General features: G+C 32.1%; 1 protein-coding gene across 1 annotated transcript in view; it reads left to right on the top strand.

Annotated features, from left to right (window-relative positions):
- Positions 1 to 18,198, top strand: part of stol (stolid) — a 94,748-nt gene that overhangs the window by 16,787 nt on the left and 59,763 nt on the right. The window contains exon 2 of the mRNA XM_068770406.1: positions 4,352 to 4,433. Coding sequence (XP_068626507.1) covers positions 4,352 to 4,433 — 82 coding nt within the window. The remainder of the gene's footprint in view (positions 1 to 4,351; positions 4,434 to 18,198) is intronic.

Consider the following 18,198-nt stretch of genomic DNA (forward strand, 5'->3'; position numbering starts at 1 on the left):
GCATTTATTAATAGCAAGTAAACGGTATCATTGTTTAGCTATAACGGCCACTGATATATTTCGAGTGTTTAAAAGTACGTGCTAGAACTTTCGATGGTATGAACAAAGTTTATGTTTATCTTTGAGCCCCAACCTGATGGATTAGGTCCGGCGCTTGAATACACCTGACGTCGATTGAGGCGCACTTTAAATAATTTTGAATTCCGAAGCACTGCCGATGACGACCGAACTTGCGCTAACAATGGCCGCTAAACATTCCCTGATTGCTAATGAGGATATTTTGGAACAAGTAGCCTTAAACGAAACGGAATAAGGAAATAGCTTTTCAGTTACAGGGCCGGCTGACAAGAAGTGTCTACTTGATGCTTTTTTTTATATTTCTACAATTTAAAGTTAATTTGAGTTTAGGTTATTCAATATTGTTAACAAATTAACAATGAGCCTCTTAAATATTCAGTTTTTATTTTAGTAATTTATTTGATTTCTAATATTGGTATAAATTTAATTAAATCTCAATCCAAACATAATGTTATTAGGTTTAAAAACATGTTCTATATTAAATTTTTAAGATTTGTTTCATATTCTTACTTAGTTGTATAAATCCTTACATATTACCTTAGCTTATTATTTTTACTTCTTATTGGAAAGCTCACTGTTGCTCAACGAGCCATGGCGATAGCTTTGTTTGAAGTTTTTTTTATACAAGATCGATTCAGGAATGACAAGATTCAAAGAAACCGGAAAAGCCCAGTGGATTTGCAAGTTGAAAAGGCTTCTGAGGCGTTGAGATTCTAGAGTGGAGAACACAGACCGGCAAGCGGAGCGCAGCGCGTCCACCCTCAAGCTGGATAGGAAACCCTGTTAAGCTCGTCAGAACAAATTGGTCACAGACCGCTTACAATCTTAATGCAAATAAGTGGAGAAGGTTTATTTCTAGTTGCGGACGTTCTACTACTGAAATGATGATAATAATATATAAAGCAAGCAAATGCAAATATTCAGTTTTTATTTCGTATTTAATAGAACTTCAATTTAATAACAAAATGTTACTGAGTTTGTAAATATGTTTTATAATTCTTATTTCAAGTTGTAAATAATTTCATAATTTCTCATATTTTAAAATAGGTTTAAATTAAGATTTTTTGACGAACGAATTTAGTCCCGAAAGTTGTAAAGCTTTAATATTGCGTATGGATCAGTATCGTAAAAATACGCCGAGTTGGGTATTCATAAATAAGCTCAGGTTTAATTTTAACTCTTGATATTCAGAATGGAATAAGGTCAGACAGGTATTGCAAGGTACACGATACAAAGCTCGTGACAATAGTGAGTTCAAAAATAGTAGCGGGTATTGCCGGAGTACGGACTGAATCGGACAGTTGTACGATCATTATTAATGATTATATTTATAGTAAGAATAGTTTATTTTAAACTATTACGTGATGTGGGAAATTATTTCAAAGTAGGTTCTTTTTTAAATGTATCCAGAGTGGTCTGTCATAGGTATATAATATGCTAAACCCAATGCCGTGTACCTTAGTTTCGAAAGGAACCTTCATGTAATAAGTAAAATAAAATTCAATGCTCTCATACTCTCTCTAATAAAAGTTTCATATATATAGCTGATTGGCTATCAATTAATGTATGTACATTATCCAAAAATCAATGGTTAGGGTTCAGAGATAATAATATTTACTAAGATTTGGGCTTTTCCCTAAAGACGTTTATGGGAAATTATTGTCTAAATATACCAATCGCCACATTTAACATGCGGGTTGGCAAACGCAGTGTGATATTTATGTTACGCAGAGGACGCTGCTGTTCCATTCTATGGAAACTTGTTTGTGAACAATGGCAGTCATATAATTAATACACAAGTGTGAATTTAAGATAGTACTTCGGGAATCGATCCCGCAACCTATGATCGCAATTCGAACTGTAGCTGTTTATCTTATTTAAACGAGTATGCTCTGAAATGTATTGAATTATTTTTTTCGTTGTAACGCACATGGTCTCGAAAATAACCAAGTTGTTCGGCGACCATATGTCATCGTTGTTGGTTGTGCGATCTACACAAAACGAGCTGAATGTATCTTGACTTCTTGCAGTATTATGATCGGTTTTGGATTTAATTACATAAATTAGAGGTTATATTTTTAAATTAAACAACCATGTCTTGCTCGCTTCTATCGGTTGACAATATGATGATGAATTATGAGTCTCTAAGTTGATTAAAGCACACATACCTTTTAAAATTTTTGATCAGAAACTGTTTGTTTACTTATGATTTTTTTTCTAACCGTCTGAGAGAGCATTGGAGATGATACATCATTTTGATTTAGGCGATCAGAAATCGTAGTTGTGATCTATGGTCGTAAGTCACTGGCTCTAACCACTAAGCTATCTCTGCTCGTTATCGTATAGCTGGATTATAATAGTAAATAAATTTCTCTAATATAATATCTACTGACGGTAATAGGAATAGTTTGATTGGATTGAGAAATGTCTGAAGCACGCTGATTCTGCTTATTAATTTATTAAATTGGATATTCGTCAAGTGAGGCAGCTTTCGTTGCAAAGTTGTTGGATCTGCAAACATTTACCATTCGCCCGAGCGTTTCCGATTGCTTCCATGTTTGTCCAACGTTCTTTTGATTTTATTTGACGACACTACACTAACAGATCGCAAGTCGTTCCTTGCATAGTATATTTTTAATTCAAGATGAACATGACGTTCATTTGAAAGTATACAAAGGTTTTTAGGATAATTTTTACACATTTACAATAATTTATAATAATAGCTTATATAGATAACAAAATATTTGTATGCAACTCAAAAGCCCGTAGGATTAGTTTCGAACGTCCTTTTAAAACTTTGCTGATTTTAACAGCTTTCAAAGTATTTTACATGAGTACATTGTTGGTTACATCTGAATATTAACATTAATAAAGTCTATTTATTCTTTGATAAAATTTTTTTTACAAATCCGTCACTGGAATCTCCTCTCAAATATAGGCCTGTATCAGAAGTCTCCGCTCTTCTGTAACTAGGACATTATATTTTAATTTTATAATAAAACGTACATAAATATATGTATATGTATGTTTGAAGAATATATATATGTATAATATATAATAAATGAATTGAAGAAATTATCCAGTTAAAACAAACTGACAGTTTTATGTTTTATATCTTTTAAATCCTACAATATAATTAAGCGGTTTTTATGATTAGTGTGTGTGCGCTTGTGGGTGTATATGTTATATATCTATCGATAATTAATTATCAAACCTTTATACTTAACGCCGCTTATTTAATTACCATGTCATGCCTTTTTTTATTTTACAAATCTACCGACACTTGACTGTGTATATCTTGTGTTGGAAAAGTTTTCAAGCCACGTTTCAGCTCCTAGATGCCCACTTCTAGGCATACGCCTCTCTCGTCGATTTCTAATAGTACCGGTAGAAAGCCGTCTTCATCTTAAAAAGGTCGCCTCGCCTGTTTACTCTGTAGATCGATGTTTTACGTTGCTTTTGTGTCTGATATGAAATCTGTGATGTTCACTCTAGAACCTCAAATCTCCAGTGGCCATTAGTCCACCGTCACTTACCAATCCGGTGGGCAGTATTACTTTCGTTCTTTACTAATATCAGCGATCTAATATTTAAAATCGTAATCAATTGGTATTAATAACAACGACAAAGTAAAGTGAAACTTAAAAGCATTACTTAACATGAGAGCATGTTCGGCTTTACTTCATTTTACATCGACAAAGTGTCCAGTTTAAAAAGCACTTGAACGTTAGAGGGAAATGGAAATTAATGGGAAAACATTTTCAATCGTGGCCCGGCAACCTCGGCAGGTATTGCCCGGGTCGTAATTAAATTGGTCTCATCCCATCACAACAATGCTTATATACATCTAAAATGTCGCTACATAAATCTATAAGTGATAAATGGTTAATAACCATTGGATTAAATTTACTAAATAATTAATGAAATTTTTATTTTGTAATAGTAATATGATCACCTCCGTGTCTATATTGCATTGGGTAACCTATAAAGATAACGATTTGCCTCTACATTTGTTTCCTTTAATAAAAGTAAATCGTTAAAATAAATTCTATCATATGTTATAGTTAGTTACCGTATAAGTATATTTAATCACATATATTTTATAATCGGTTTATTTTTCGCAGTCTAAACTACATCTTTTAAGTAATACTTAACCTAATTATAAAGACTTAAAAATCTGTTCACACTCAGGTCTACAGAAAATATTATTAAACAATATATTTTGTTTATATAATGACCAATTCAGAAAATTTAAAACTATTAATTGTTTCAGAGTCAAGAATTGGGCTTTAAAATTTGGCGTGGACTTATGGGAGTTCGGCCGACATTTTACGAAGATGAATCAAATACAGAACGTAAGTAAAAGCCTAATGTATTGTTTAAGAATTACGATAAGTATAGAGTAGTAATCTTAGCTTACAGTAACCGGCGCGATCGTTGGACGTTTTCGCTATAAAAACGCACAAAGCTGCCCACTCCCGCCTTTCCCGCGACCTAATTCCACTGGGGAGCTGGCGTAGCCCCCTGCGTCAAATGTAAGCGGGACACACTCTCCACACCACCGTCTCCTACACTCGACAGTAACATAATTAACAGCACCTTCCCGTTGCCGTTGTCGTTTAGAAATATTGATAGATTAAAGATTTGCGCTATAGCATTAAATATTTTCATAATTACTTATTTACTAACTCCACCGTCAGATCTTGCCGGTCTGCCGTAATTCAATATAATGTATTTTCAGAATAATTATTAAATTCATTAATTTAATTATTAATATTAAACAAGTGCAAGACTTCAGTAAATATGTAATTATACAGGATGATAGGTTACAAGTGTTAAAGCTTTAAAGGAATTAATCTATACTTCATTGGCTGTCAATTAACATATGGTATTACTTATCTCAAAATCTTTGAAAAAAAAAATGAATCACGAAACTTTACGAACTTTTTTTTTTAAAATAACGATTATTATATAATAAAATTAATTATTGTTTACTAATTGTGTCTGTTACATTACATATACCCCTTTAAAGCCAAAACATCTATAACCTATAACCTGTATTATAAATGTAATGCTAAATGATATATTTTGTTTATTGTGTAATAAATAATACAATTAAGTGTCCTCAAACGTCTTTTTAGGTTTAGATTGACGTGAAATATTTGACAGCTAGAAATAGGTGTTTCAATTTACTCTGTGGTTTGTATAGAAAATGTGCTGTATTTGATATTTTACTTCATTTTTCTCTTGATAAGGACATTCCTAGTGCTACAACAAAATTATGGAACAAAATTGGTCGCATTGGTGTAGCGGTTTTCGAGTTTTACGTTTGACAATATATTTGCCAAATTATTTTTATCTATACGTATTTATTTTTTTACATTATTATTTTTTTATTTAATAGTCATCTTTTAATTATGTTGTTTCCCTATTTTTTTTAATCCAATTTATTTAAGTGTTCTCTCCATTCCCATAAAACTATAATAATTTCAAGTGTAACATACACAAACTCAAAACACACGTATATAAAATTTTTGGTACAAAGTTTTCCGAAACAAATTTATCGAAGCCCTGGCCGTGTGTGCAGTTCTATGACCCTTTTGGAGCCACGTGTGTGATGATTACGATATATGAGCTTGCAGTTTGTTACAAAGAGATCATGCGTCGATAATTCGCACTATTTACATTCGTCGTCTGGCCTCAAGCGTTTTCGAAAAGTTAGTCTTATTATTTCAATCGTGGAGAAGGCACACCTACCAGTTAATATGGGGTAATGCAATGGTGTTTGCTGTTTCAGTCGATTGCGGGCCATGGAGCCCGGTGACGGCAGGTTTGTTTGTTTAGGTGGACTTTTAAGAGAAAATGAGCCTTATCGCTATAAACATTTTTGCATGAAGCAAAGACACTTTATTTCGGTTCTTGAACGACTTGAATTTTAAAAGGATGGAACTTTAGATCAATTTTTAAAATTTCAAGAATAATCTTTGTTGCGAAATCCAGTGAGGCTGCTCGATTCTGTATTGATCTGTATTGTTTTTAACTAGTTCAAGTTTTCGGAAGTCCTTAAAGATCAATTGAGACCTAGCAGTGGGGTGTTCATAACTAGTTGCGTAGAATCTTTGCACCCAAGAAGAAATAAGTTTACTCTCTGATGCTAGCAGTTATGGAAGAATTATTAATCCGTGTTAAACATGCCTTGACGGTGAACGCGCTATACTCACTAGGCCAATGCGACATCGAAACTGAAAAATATGCACGGTTAGAGATCTCAAAAGCGCTACCCTCCCCCCGCTCCGTTAATTACTTTTTGAAATAATCATATTAAAAACATAAATCTACCACCACACAACCTGTATATAGAAAGATTAATCTGTATAGTATAATTATTCGTTTACTACTTCGTACCATGATATGGACAAAATTATCAAAATGTGATCGTAAAATTTTAATATTTAAACATACACCGAAGTACAGAATCCCTTAAATACTAAATTCTACAAAACCAAAGTAAAAAACAAAAAAATAAAAAAACAGAAAACTTAATGTAAATTACAAGTCACGATGAAAATGGTTTGCGCATGTAACAAATTGTAACAACATTTTTTAATTTATTTCTCGCGTCCGTATATTGTTAATTTACTATTGTAGTCCAACGGTGACAACCCTTATTACACGACGATGTATGCGTACAGATGGCAAAAATCATTAGCTTTACAACTACAGTCATTTAATAAATTCAAAGTATTTTTATTCAAGTGGGCATTTAAATGTACATTTGAATCGTCAATTATTTTAACATTACAAGTAATAAGCTACACCGACGGCGATTGCTGATTTTATGAAAAAAGCCGGCCAGAAACTCAATTGTCGCTGCATTTAAATGAAACTTAACAATGTTTGATGTGTACATTATAATAACAACCATGCAAATGAGTCAATTAACTGGGTTCCACACATTTCGATCAACTAAAAACTCTTGAATGGTTTGTTTGATAACATAGTTTTATTTTTTTATAACTAAGAAAAGGAAGGTTTATGATATCTCGTGGAATTTATTACATACGTATGCATTTACGTAAACTCATGACTTATTTGTAACTTTTAACGATGAAATTTGAGGTGTTTCAAGTTTATTTTTTTTTTGTTAACCGTTAAACGTTAATTACTCTGAAGATGTTTAAATGCATGTAAATACAAAATTAAACTTCAAAATAAGCAGTGAATATAAATATTATTTTCAGTACGACTTAAAGTGCGATACAAAAGTTTGAGATTTCTAAGCCGTAGTAACGTGTGATGAATCCGGCTCATATACACGTGGATATATTTTCTTATTACACTCATTTTCTAGTTCATCTAGAGTATCAAAGATTAGACGTTTTTTATTATTTTGTTTCTAATTTCGAAGGCATCGTCGTCGGCGTCGTTTTGACCACTAAGCGCCCACTGCAAGGCGTAGGCTTCTCATAAAGATATCTATGGGGAATATACTATAATTGCCATGCGTAATATACGGTTTGGTGATCACATTGTGGTGTTATGGTATGCAGAGACCGCTGCTGCCTCTGAAAACTTGTTTATGAGCAGTAGAATTCCTATATAACTAATGCACAGAGTGAATTATAAAAGATCCCAGGAATCAATCTACGATCAACAATCGCAAACCTCATGCCTCTATCGCAGGGCAACAACAGTTTACATTGCTTGCGGTTTCAAAATAGGGAAATCAAAATTTATAGCTAAGTGAATTATTACTATGACGTGAAATCAAAGATAGCAGATTTAATTTCTGATAAAAGTATCCTTTTTTTGATTTTATCGCTACACTTTATTGCTAAAACTGAAAACATTGCGTACAGAGATCTCGAAGGATCGAAAATTATAATAATATGTGACAGTCACCATTAAGCACTGACCACAGAGGGTGGCTACTTACATGTTTTCTTGAAATAGTGTATAATGAAGTCACCTTTGTTGTTGCTGTTGCTAGACAGAAAGTGTTAGCCTCGGAAACACTGCAATATGATGTAATCTACTTATGTAATCGCCCTTGCACACGTACCAGACTTGCTATGGTACGAACATAACAGACATTCACTGTTTAATGCATTATTATCTATTTTTAATTAATGAAATATGTATATGGTATTTTTTGGAGATAATAATTTTGTGTGTGTGTGGTTTTTTTTTAATATTTCCGTGTTTAATAATCTCAATATTAAATAAATAAAAAAATGTAAATCAACCGAGGGTCGGTAATCCTTGCTTCTGAGTCAATAGATAAATATCGTTCGTAACAAATATTTATATTTGTCAAAGAATATTTTACCCTTTGAGTTGGGGATGTTTTATGAACGCTCCTGTTGTATCAGTGATTCAAAGACTAATTTTATTGTAGCTGAATGTCATTTTAAATTGATGTCATCTAAGTAAACAATTTCCTTGAGCATATTCAAATGAGAAAGTCAACAAATTTTTATGGACAAATAATATTTTATTATATTAAAATATAAACCGAAAAACAGAATAATGTTATAAAAGGAACAAAACGGAATCTCTACCGGTGCTTACGTTTAAAAATAGCAAATAAATATATGGAAAGTTGACAAGACATTGATCGTCCGAACCCTCTAGATGTAGACCACTTCCAGGTCCTATTGAAAATCTACACTGAAGGGCCATGTCAAACAGTGGACGACTTACTACTGAAATGATAATCCTAATAACAGAGAGTCTATAGAAATTTTTATCTGCACGTATTATGTTAATGATTTAATAAATAATTTGCCATAATTACATATAATGAGTTTAGGTTTAAAATTTTATCATAAATTATGTTAAGTCAATAATCAATAATAATCGTATCATCGGTAATATGGCAATGGATTACAGAAAAGTTTATTAAGTAATTATAGGAATCGCTAAAATGTAAAAAATAAATTTAAGCAAAGTGGCAGAAGATTGTTTATATTTATTTTATTAATGGAATTCCTAATGAGGGCATTAACTTTTGCCGTCAAAATGTTGTTTTCTTATTTAACGTTTCATTTTTTATTACAAGTATAATAAAAGACAGTCTAATAACTATATTAAAAAAGTAAATTATGGATACGTGTGCAGATTGAAATCACTGAAGGTAATATTTTCGTACGTACGATGGCAAATATATTCAAAACTACTTGATCTTTAGTTCCGAATACATAATAGGCGGGGTGGTAGAACCAGAGAGGGCCGCAGTTCTACCCTTTATTTAATATCAAAGCGTGAAATCTGTATGTTAGACGTTTTTCCTGAATTTACTACAGCATCGGGAATTCTTTATATTTTATATGCCTGACTAATAGGCTTTGACTTGTTATTGTCGACCCTTTAATGTTATCATTATAATGGCATATGTAGTAAAAACTATGTTAGGAAAAAAAGTTAAATCAACACCATTAATAATAAATATCAAATCAGAAATGAAGAGATCTGCAGAAAAATCAAGGTGACCCACATAGTTCGAAGAGTTGCTCGTTTAAGGTGCAGCGGGAGGCACTGTATTTTATAGACTGCATTTTGAAAAGTGTACCTGGGAGTTACGTCAATTAATTCCTCTAACTCCTTTCCTCTATCGGACAACAAGATGCATGACATCCATACACGGTAGTAATCCCTTCAACCCTCACTAAGCGTTTTGAAACAACGTTTATAAGGAGTTTAGCCAAGGTATCGAACAATCTATCAGCGCCGTTGTTTTCAGTTAACTACTACTACTTAGGAGTCTTTAAGGCAAGAATAAACAGGTTCCTTCCAGGCAAGCATGTAAATAGTATTGTAAACCACGTCATCACTTAACATCAGGCGAGACAGAGGTCAAATATTTTGCCTGTCGATAAAAAAGGCACATTACATGAACCGGTAGACGCGTCGCAGCTAGTGCACCAACTAAGTAGACCAATGAGAGATTTAAGGTCGCGGAAGGTTACTGAATTCAAGCACCGGTATCAATGTGATTTTTGACCTCAATTAGAGGCTTTTGCCTTCCGATGGACATATATTATGAAAATAAAAAACCAGAAATATTTTTTGTAAATTAATCAAGGTTAGAGAAAAAATTTGATGTGAAAGATAAAATATTTATGAAATAATTTTATAAAAGGTAGTTTTATTTCTCTTAAATGGCAACACTACTCGACTCCGTCACTCTTTCGTGTGAGTGTGGGGTTGAAACAGCATTTTTCGACGCTCTCGGTAGAAACACCACACTATCCGTTGCAGCAAATGTTAATCCATGTGTCAATATTTATAAAATAGAGCAGGAAAACTGGCTACTCTACAACTAGCAGATTCGGATAATGTACGGATTTTTAAAATTTTTTAAACCCCGAGGAAGACAAAGAATGTAAAGAAATAAGGAGTAGTTATGAAGTGAAACGGTACCGTGTACAGGAAATTTGACGGCGGAATACGTTTAGTTGTTCCACGTAATGCTAGATGGCAAATATGTAAAGCTAATCATAATGACATCGGTCATCTTGGCTATACTAAGACTTCAGAAAAAGTCCGGTCAGTACTGGATCCCCAAGCTTAGGCGATTTGTGAAGAAATATGTGGACGCCTGCATTGACTGTGCATATAACAAAGACAGTGCACCTCGACGGAAAAGCGGTCATTTGTTCCCTGTAGAAAAGATATGTATACCGTTTCATAGTATACATATCGATCACTCGGGGCCTTCCGTTAGGAGCAAGAATGGTAACAACTACATTCTAACAATTATAAATGGTTTTACAAAATACGTATTCGTGCGGGCAGTTAAAAATACGAAAATGAAGACTAAATTAAAGGTTCTTAAAAATATTTTAGGATTTTAGGTTGCCAGCAAGAAGGGTGTCAGATCGTGGCACTTCTTTTACATCGTCAGCTTTTAAAGCTTTTAGCGAGGAACATGGCATTAAGCACTTATTGAACGCGGTTGCTTTTTCCAGAATCAATGGTTAAGCTGAAAGATATAATCAAATTATACTCAATTCTTTAGCTGCTCAAATTTTTAATGGGAATGAACGTGACTGGAAACAAGCAACTGGGTAAAATTCAATAGGATGTTAATAACACAATTAATACCACCAAAAAGACTCCAACTAAAACATTTTTTGACATTAGAATACGTGATGATCTTGCGAACGAAATGGGAATTGAAAGCACACAAGACAATGTGGAATGTGTAAGAAGTATTATTAGTACAATTACAGAAAACGACCAGAATATTCAAAAACGTAGACATGAAGCTAATCGGGTTCTGACACCTAAATACAAAGTTGGTGATCTAGTTAAGATTTTAGGAAATAATTACGGTTATTATGGAAAAAGTATTAAACTCTTACCTAAATTCGTCGGCCCCTTTAAGATTTCTCAAACGTTAGGAAATAATCGTTATCAAGTAACGGATATTCCGGGATTTCCTAAAAGAGGTAAGCCTTACGAATCTCTAACAGTAGCTAACTGTAGCTTTTAATTGAATTCGATCCTGGATTAACATGAAAGCTCTAGGAGTGCATCGTTGTGAAACAAGTGGTTCATCTTCTTGTAGTGATAAAGATGAGTACTACTAGACAGAAACTTTGCCTGTTGTTACGAATTGACATTCAATATTGAGTACTATACATAGAAAATTGAAGTAGACCAAACATATAACATTATAATTTTATTTATTATTTTTAATAGAAGGATAAGATACAATGAAATGTTAAATGTAAATAAATAAAATTCTATATTTATATCTAATTTATATAAATCTGTTTTTTTGTGTGTTACAAATGGTATGATTGATAGGCATATGTCGGAGTTGAGGAGCGCTGAGCGAAACGAAACCTCTGATGGTCGGCGAGGTTGTCTATGTTCGGGTATAATCGGCGTGCGTGCGCGCGATTGTGGGGTAATCTTGGAAAAGATTGTCTTCTCCACTACTACAATCGCATATAAAAGGTGGGCGCCAGTCCCGCGCGCACGGTTGTAAATGTGCGACGAAGCTCGCAGTGTTTAGAGTCCATTGAGACCACACTTTTTATTAAGGTAAAGTCTATGATACCATCAAATCTATTGGAGCCGTTTAAGAAGAGACGTGATTGGCTCTGTTATCTCCGCAATTTTTAAACTGTCGTTCATGACAGCATTATACGCGATTTTCGGACATAAGTGATCCTTAACAACTTGTGTTCAATTCGACAACCTACCGTCGAGTAGAATTATGTAGTAGGTAGATACAGGAAAGCAATGACCAGGAGATGTTCCTCGCCCTCCTCCCTCTGATGTTCCTCATCCCCCTCCGTCACTTATTATAAGGTTTTGTTTAAAACTGATTTTGCTCAAACAATACATTTTATTGTTTAATCTAAAACCATAATAATTATTTGAAATTAAAATAATTAAGTTTGTGTTATTCAGGAAAATTTTTAGAAAATTAACATTTATATGTATGTTTTAACTTTTTTTTTGGCCATTGTTTGGTCATTTTAAATTTTTTTGTCATTTTGGTCATTGGCACAAAATCCTGTATAATTTAACAGACACATACAATCTTTTAAAATGTGCAGAAGCTACCTTAGAATATTAATATACATTTAGACAAAATAGATATTTTTATCAGATTATGTTTGTTTAAATCAAAATTAAACTAAGATTTTATTCCATTGGCCTAAAAATAATAATGAGTAACCTAAGTTAGTAAGTAGTTTATTAGCAGAGTTTCTGATGTTTTTAGTGGGGCTACACATTTCGTAGGGTGGCCGAATGTAGTAATTTTATAAAAGGTAGTTTTATTTTTCTTAAATAGCAACATTACTCGACCTCGTCACTCTTTCGTGACAACTTCCAGTAAAACGATTGAGAGTGGTGGGGTTGAAACAGCGTTTTGAATTTTGAGTCGGGAGCTCGGGCACTCGTTCAATAACCATCGAAGTGATAAGTTATCTAGTGGAAACTATGCTAGTTGGCCTATAAAAGTATTAAAAGTGGAATAAAAGTATTAACTGCGCTGTGAATTGTAGTTATTCTGATATTTACTCCATCAATATGACAAATTTGGTTTTGTTTTCCACAAGACTTAATAAAATCAAAGTAAAGTTTTTCAAGTTGAGGTATTACAATAACCTTAGCAACGCGAAACAAAATTTATTATTAAGCGAAGTATAGAGAAAGAAACAATGAAGCGAGTACATAACGAAGTACATAAATGATTTATCGGGAGATATCGCGTATGTAGTGAATGGGGCGGCGTGCCCTACGCGGTGCTAATATTGAATAAGTTTAGGCGGAAAAGTTCGCCTGCGGAACATTGTATTACTTCTAACGGTGGGATCTCACTCTGAATTTTGATTGTTGGATTACTATCGCAATATATTGCAATGGTACTATTGTTATGTTAACAGAGGAAATAATATCCCAAAATTTATTTACCAGAGATTGACTCAACCTTTTTAAGTTTTGACGCGTGATTCATAAATGTCTGTATAATGAGTTTCTGGTATAATTGATAATAGTCACAAAATGTATAAAATTAAATTGTAATAAGTAAATTAGTTTTTATTCTATCAGTAATAACGTAATAAAGGAGAATTAAAATTCTTTAATCATTAATTATATCTGGATTAAATAGTCTTATTATTTGGACGTTGATTGTTATTAATGGAGTTAAGGATTAAACGGACTAATAATTTTGTTAATTAAAGATAATAACAATTACAAAATAACAGTAATGGAATAATTCACATATTACATATGAAATAAAACGTATAATTTCACCTTTCAATTTTTTTAGAGAAACAACTGATTCATTAGTTGGCACGTCTCGCCTCTCAAACTTAAGAGTGTGAGATCACATTGACCTCGACCCATGTTAACATTCAGATACTTATTATTTTATTAAACTAATAAAAGATAAAATTTGCACTTGTTATTACAGTCATTTTCATTTATGAACGTTTATCAATAATTTGTGAGATGAAAATATAGGATTTGTGTGTAAAAGCTTTAATGGGGCGAATGTCTCTTTTGCTGTTTATGTACAGTCCACCATATTTGTATAATAATTTTATGAATAATAAATAGCGTATTGATAAATGATAATAAAAAGCATTTTCAAAATTGGAATTATTATTTAAGTCCTATCTTTGCAGATTTTATACTACCAGAAGTAATTGGCCAGTCGCATTTCAATATAAAAATAATGTAATATATTTCAGATTAACCACTTTATGCAGGTTAATTGGAAATGGGTGTAAAAGCCTGAAAGCAGTGCATTCAGGCGAATGATATATGTGTTCACTCTTTTAAAGCGGTCACACCTTACAACTAGTTATCTAGTATACTAAAAATTCCTTTTTGTTATTATTCGAAAAACAATTCTAAACAAAATTGTACAAACATTTTTTAATTTGGCAACTCAAGAGAAGCGTCTACTCGGATAAGTCGTCTAGACACTGTCTCAATTACTACGAAATTTTATTTTTTTCATGTACTAGACGTAAGGCTTTTCTTTGAAGAGAGCGTTGTTCCAACATTGGGAACATTGAGGACACACATTGACTTGTATATGTACATGTAGTATTTAAAATAATGCGTATTAAAAATAAAGAAAAAAATCAGAATATAATATACAAATTTTGTGTCGCTTCGTCTAGAATCAAATTATCAAATTATCAAATTTAAAAATTTAAAATCAAATTATCAAATTTTAACTACGCCACTAAATTTATAACTATTATACTTTTTATGCTTTATATGACCTTTTTAATAACATTGATACTTCATTTAAAAATCGATCGGTTTAAGCTGTAAAAGTTTGAAAGCGGTGTAAGTCCATTTGTAGGTTAGAAATCGCATATTTGTTATTGTATTTTTGCACATTTAAACCAAACTCGTATAAAATAAATTTGTGTAATAAAATTACATGGTTATAATTTAGTGAAAACATTCCTAGATTTTACATAATTAATTTCTATTTTTAAACTATAAGATCTGCTAATACAAAATATATTCGAAAAGAAATTGACTTGCATCACTTTCATGTAAACGGGTTAGTTTTTCAGTTAAACTAAAAATAAATTAAAAATAAGGCTTTTCATCAATTTACTTTAAGACTGCTACAACTGCTGATTTATAGCAGAGTGTTGTATTATCTGTGGTTTTACGATCGGGTCAATAATAGTTAAATTCCCTGTTGCATAATCCCTATAATACCTGTAAAGGCACTTATTTGGTTCTATAGAACTTTTCTCCATGAAATAACTATGTTCACATACAAAACATATTTACTTTAAATTTATTATTGCGATATCTGTAACGAAGGCATAGTTCCCGGCATTTGGCACATCAGAATTTTTTATTAACACAATCGGTTTACTATGCTATAATAACCATGCTATATATAAAAAGCTGCCGAGAACCGTGCGATAAAAAACGCTCAACAAAACCGAACTTTGACGGATTTTCTACAAGTCTTACAATTCTGACCAAATTTCAAATCAAATACCGTATATCTCAAAATGTGAACTAACAATCGAAATGCTATGAAAATGTCCACCACAGTTGTCAGACACGCGACTTATTGAGTGATATCAAATTAATTCCTTTTTATACTTATGATACTAAAATATATTATAAGATATATTACCAGGTCATAAATTTCGCTAGCACATATCGCCAGATCAACCTCGTTCTAGTTCAACGGTTAAAGCCTTGGGGATAGAACAGAGAAGAACTAAACTGGGTTAAACAATATCGAAGTTGACTTGTTGCGACTAAGCGCACAATGCAAGACTCTCTGAAGGACAACGTGACACGGGGAAATCTCTTAGACCTTGTATAGTTTTAATTAACTAATCTTAACTATCAATAATCGAAGCATCGAAACAATTACTACAAAGCTACACGTATATTATTAGAACTAAGTGTTTATAATTTGTGATTATTATTTTAAAAAATATTAAAAAATTAACTACCTCGATAGACTTCATACTGTAAAAATTATGGTCCTGTCGTATAGAAAAATAATAATAAATCGATTTATATTTTATGCATTGATTTAAGTGTTAACAGTAAACATCGCTACTAATAAAAATTAATTTTCTATTTTGTACATTTTAAGGCTTGTTATAATGTGAACGTAATGATATATTGTATACATACATATATGTTTTATTACATAATCTTAACTCGATTTTTTTTTAATTGACGTCATATATTTGACAGGTAGAGTAAAGTGAAACTAACTATTACTGGAAAAGGACAGAGCTATTTTTACTATTAATTATTTGAAATAGATAAAAAATTCTAAAACTTTAGACTAATCTTTCATGTATCTAAATGAACTTATTAAAAATGCAATAGAACAAGTTATTATATGTATAAAACTTAATTTTAAGTATCTCGAAAAAGAATGGATATGAAATGAAAATAAAATTAATTTTACAAGTTGAAGAATCATAACTAGAGTTCATCAATATAAAATTCCGATCCGGCTCGCTGACAGTTTGGAAAACTTTCACGCGATTATCATTGCAAACGGTTTTCGTTTAATTAATCTACGCAGAACATTTAAAACTCTTGCTACTTTCCTTACCCGACAGCTATTGTAATTGCAAAAGCTTCTTAAACATTTCACTGAACACCTTGAAACGGAAGGGTGAATCTTTTTATTATTAATTCAAGCCTGCATTTTTACAAACGAATGCCGCAAAGAGGTTTTATTATTCTTTTAAATATTATATATTAAATTTTAACAAATTTACGTAATATATAAAGTTAAACTTAATGCTTTTTAGCTTTCTATTATTAATAAATTGTCTCATAGATTTACTAGAGATTTATATCAATAAAAACGAACGGAGATTTATTCGTTTTTTTATTGTTATATATAAATATATTATATTATAATGACTAATAAAAAAATACCTTTTTAAACATAATCTTCTTGAAGAGCAAAGGGGTTATTATTAGTACTGATTGTGTCTATAAAAGTGTACTGTATCCAAGAAAGCAATATGAACACGTACTACTCGTATGATGACTGTCGCATTATTGCCACATAATGCGAAGTTGCATAGTTACAAGCACACGCACACATAGAACCACGTACAGAGATGCGTTGATATTTATATAAATAATTTGCATAATATTTTCCTTATGCTAAAAATTGCGATTAAAAGTTGTGTAAAAACTGCCCTAAAACCGAATAAATAGTAATTAGTAACGTCGAACCGCTGTAAAGGGCTCCAATAATGTTTACTATATTTAAATAAAATTATTTGCCTTGCAGTGAGCTTTCATAGACTAAAAATAAAAAAAGATGTTTAAAAGATGTTATTCATAAAACTATATTTAGGTAATGACTTGCGATGAATGATTTAATAAACATTTTTAATCCTATGTAACAATACTATCCATAGCGCATGTCTTTTCTTTTAATGTACGCGGAATTAATACTCCCTTTATGAATTATGTGAGCGGCAAAGCATGAGATATAAAAAAAAACAAATAGTTTGCCTCAAAATCTCGTGTGCGTTTTGTCAATCGCGCCCTCCCCCATTTCACTGACCTTAGGTTTATCTTAAACAGTGACTAATAGATGCTCCCTAGAAAGTCTGGGATTGTACCAACGGTAGTCGTATCGGCTATCTCATTGCCGGCGTCCGAACATAAATCGGCGAACGAATTTGAATTCGAACTGCAAGAATAATTCAACTCTAGAAAGAATTGTCGCTACAGTGCCTAGTAATACGTTTACATGTGAACACCATACATATAACAAAAAGTCAATAAAGATTATTAACATACGAAAACAAATATAAAGAATTACGCGGTGAAAGCGTACTCTGCTTCTAGCACTGCTATGGAAATATAACTCTGAGGGCGCACCGTCAGCGTTTAAATGAACTAAACGTTCCAATACAAACACCGTTGTTCTGTCCGTGAATAGGTTTTTTTAATGGAAAAAACTTGAGATATATAACATAAATTGATTCTATTTCATTTGTAATTATGATCACTGCTTTGAAATAGTGCATTTACATTATCCTGTTCGTTTAATGGTAGATGAATAGAAAAGTACTAATATTTTTTTAACAATTAACGAATTATGTA

Source organism: Battus philenor, unplaced genomic scaffold (genome assembly GCF_028537555.1).
Source record: "Battus philenor isolate CCGP_79_NKW_IND1 unplaced genomic scaffold, ilBatPhil1.0.hap1 SCAF_3, whole genome shotgun sequence".
Classification (NCBI taxonomy): domain Eukaryota; kingdom Metazoa; phylum Arthropoda; class Insecta; order Lepidoptera; family Papilionidae; genus Battus; species Battus philenor.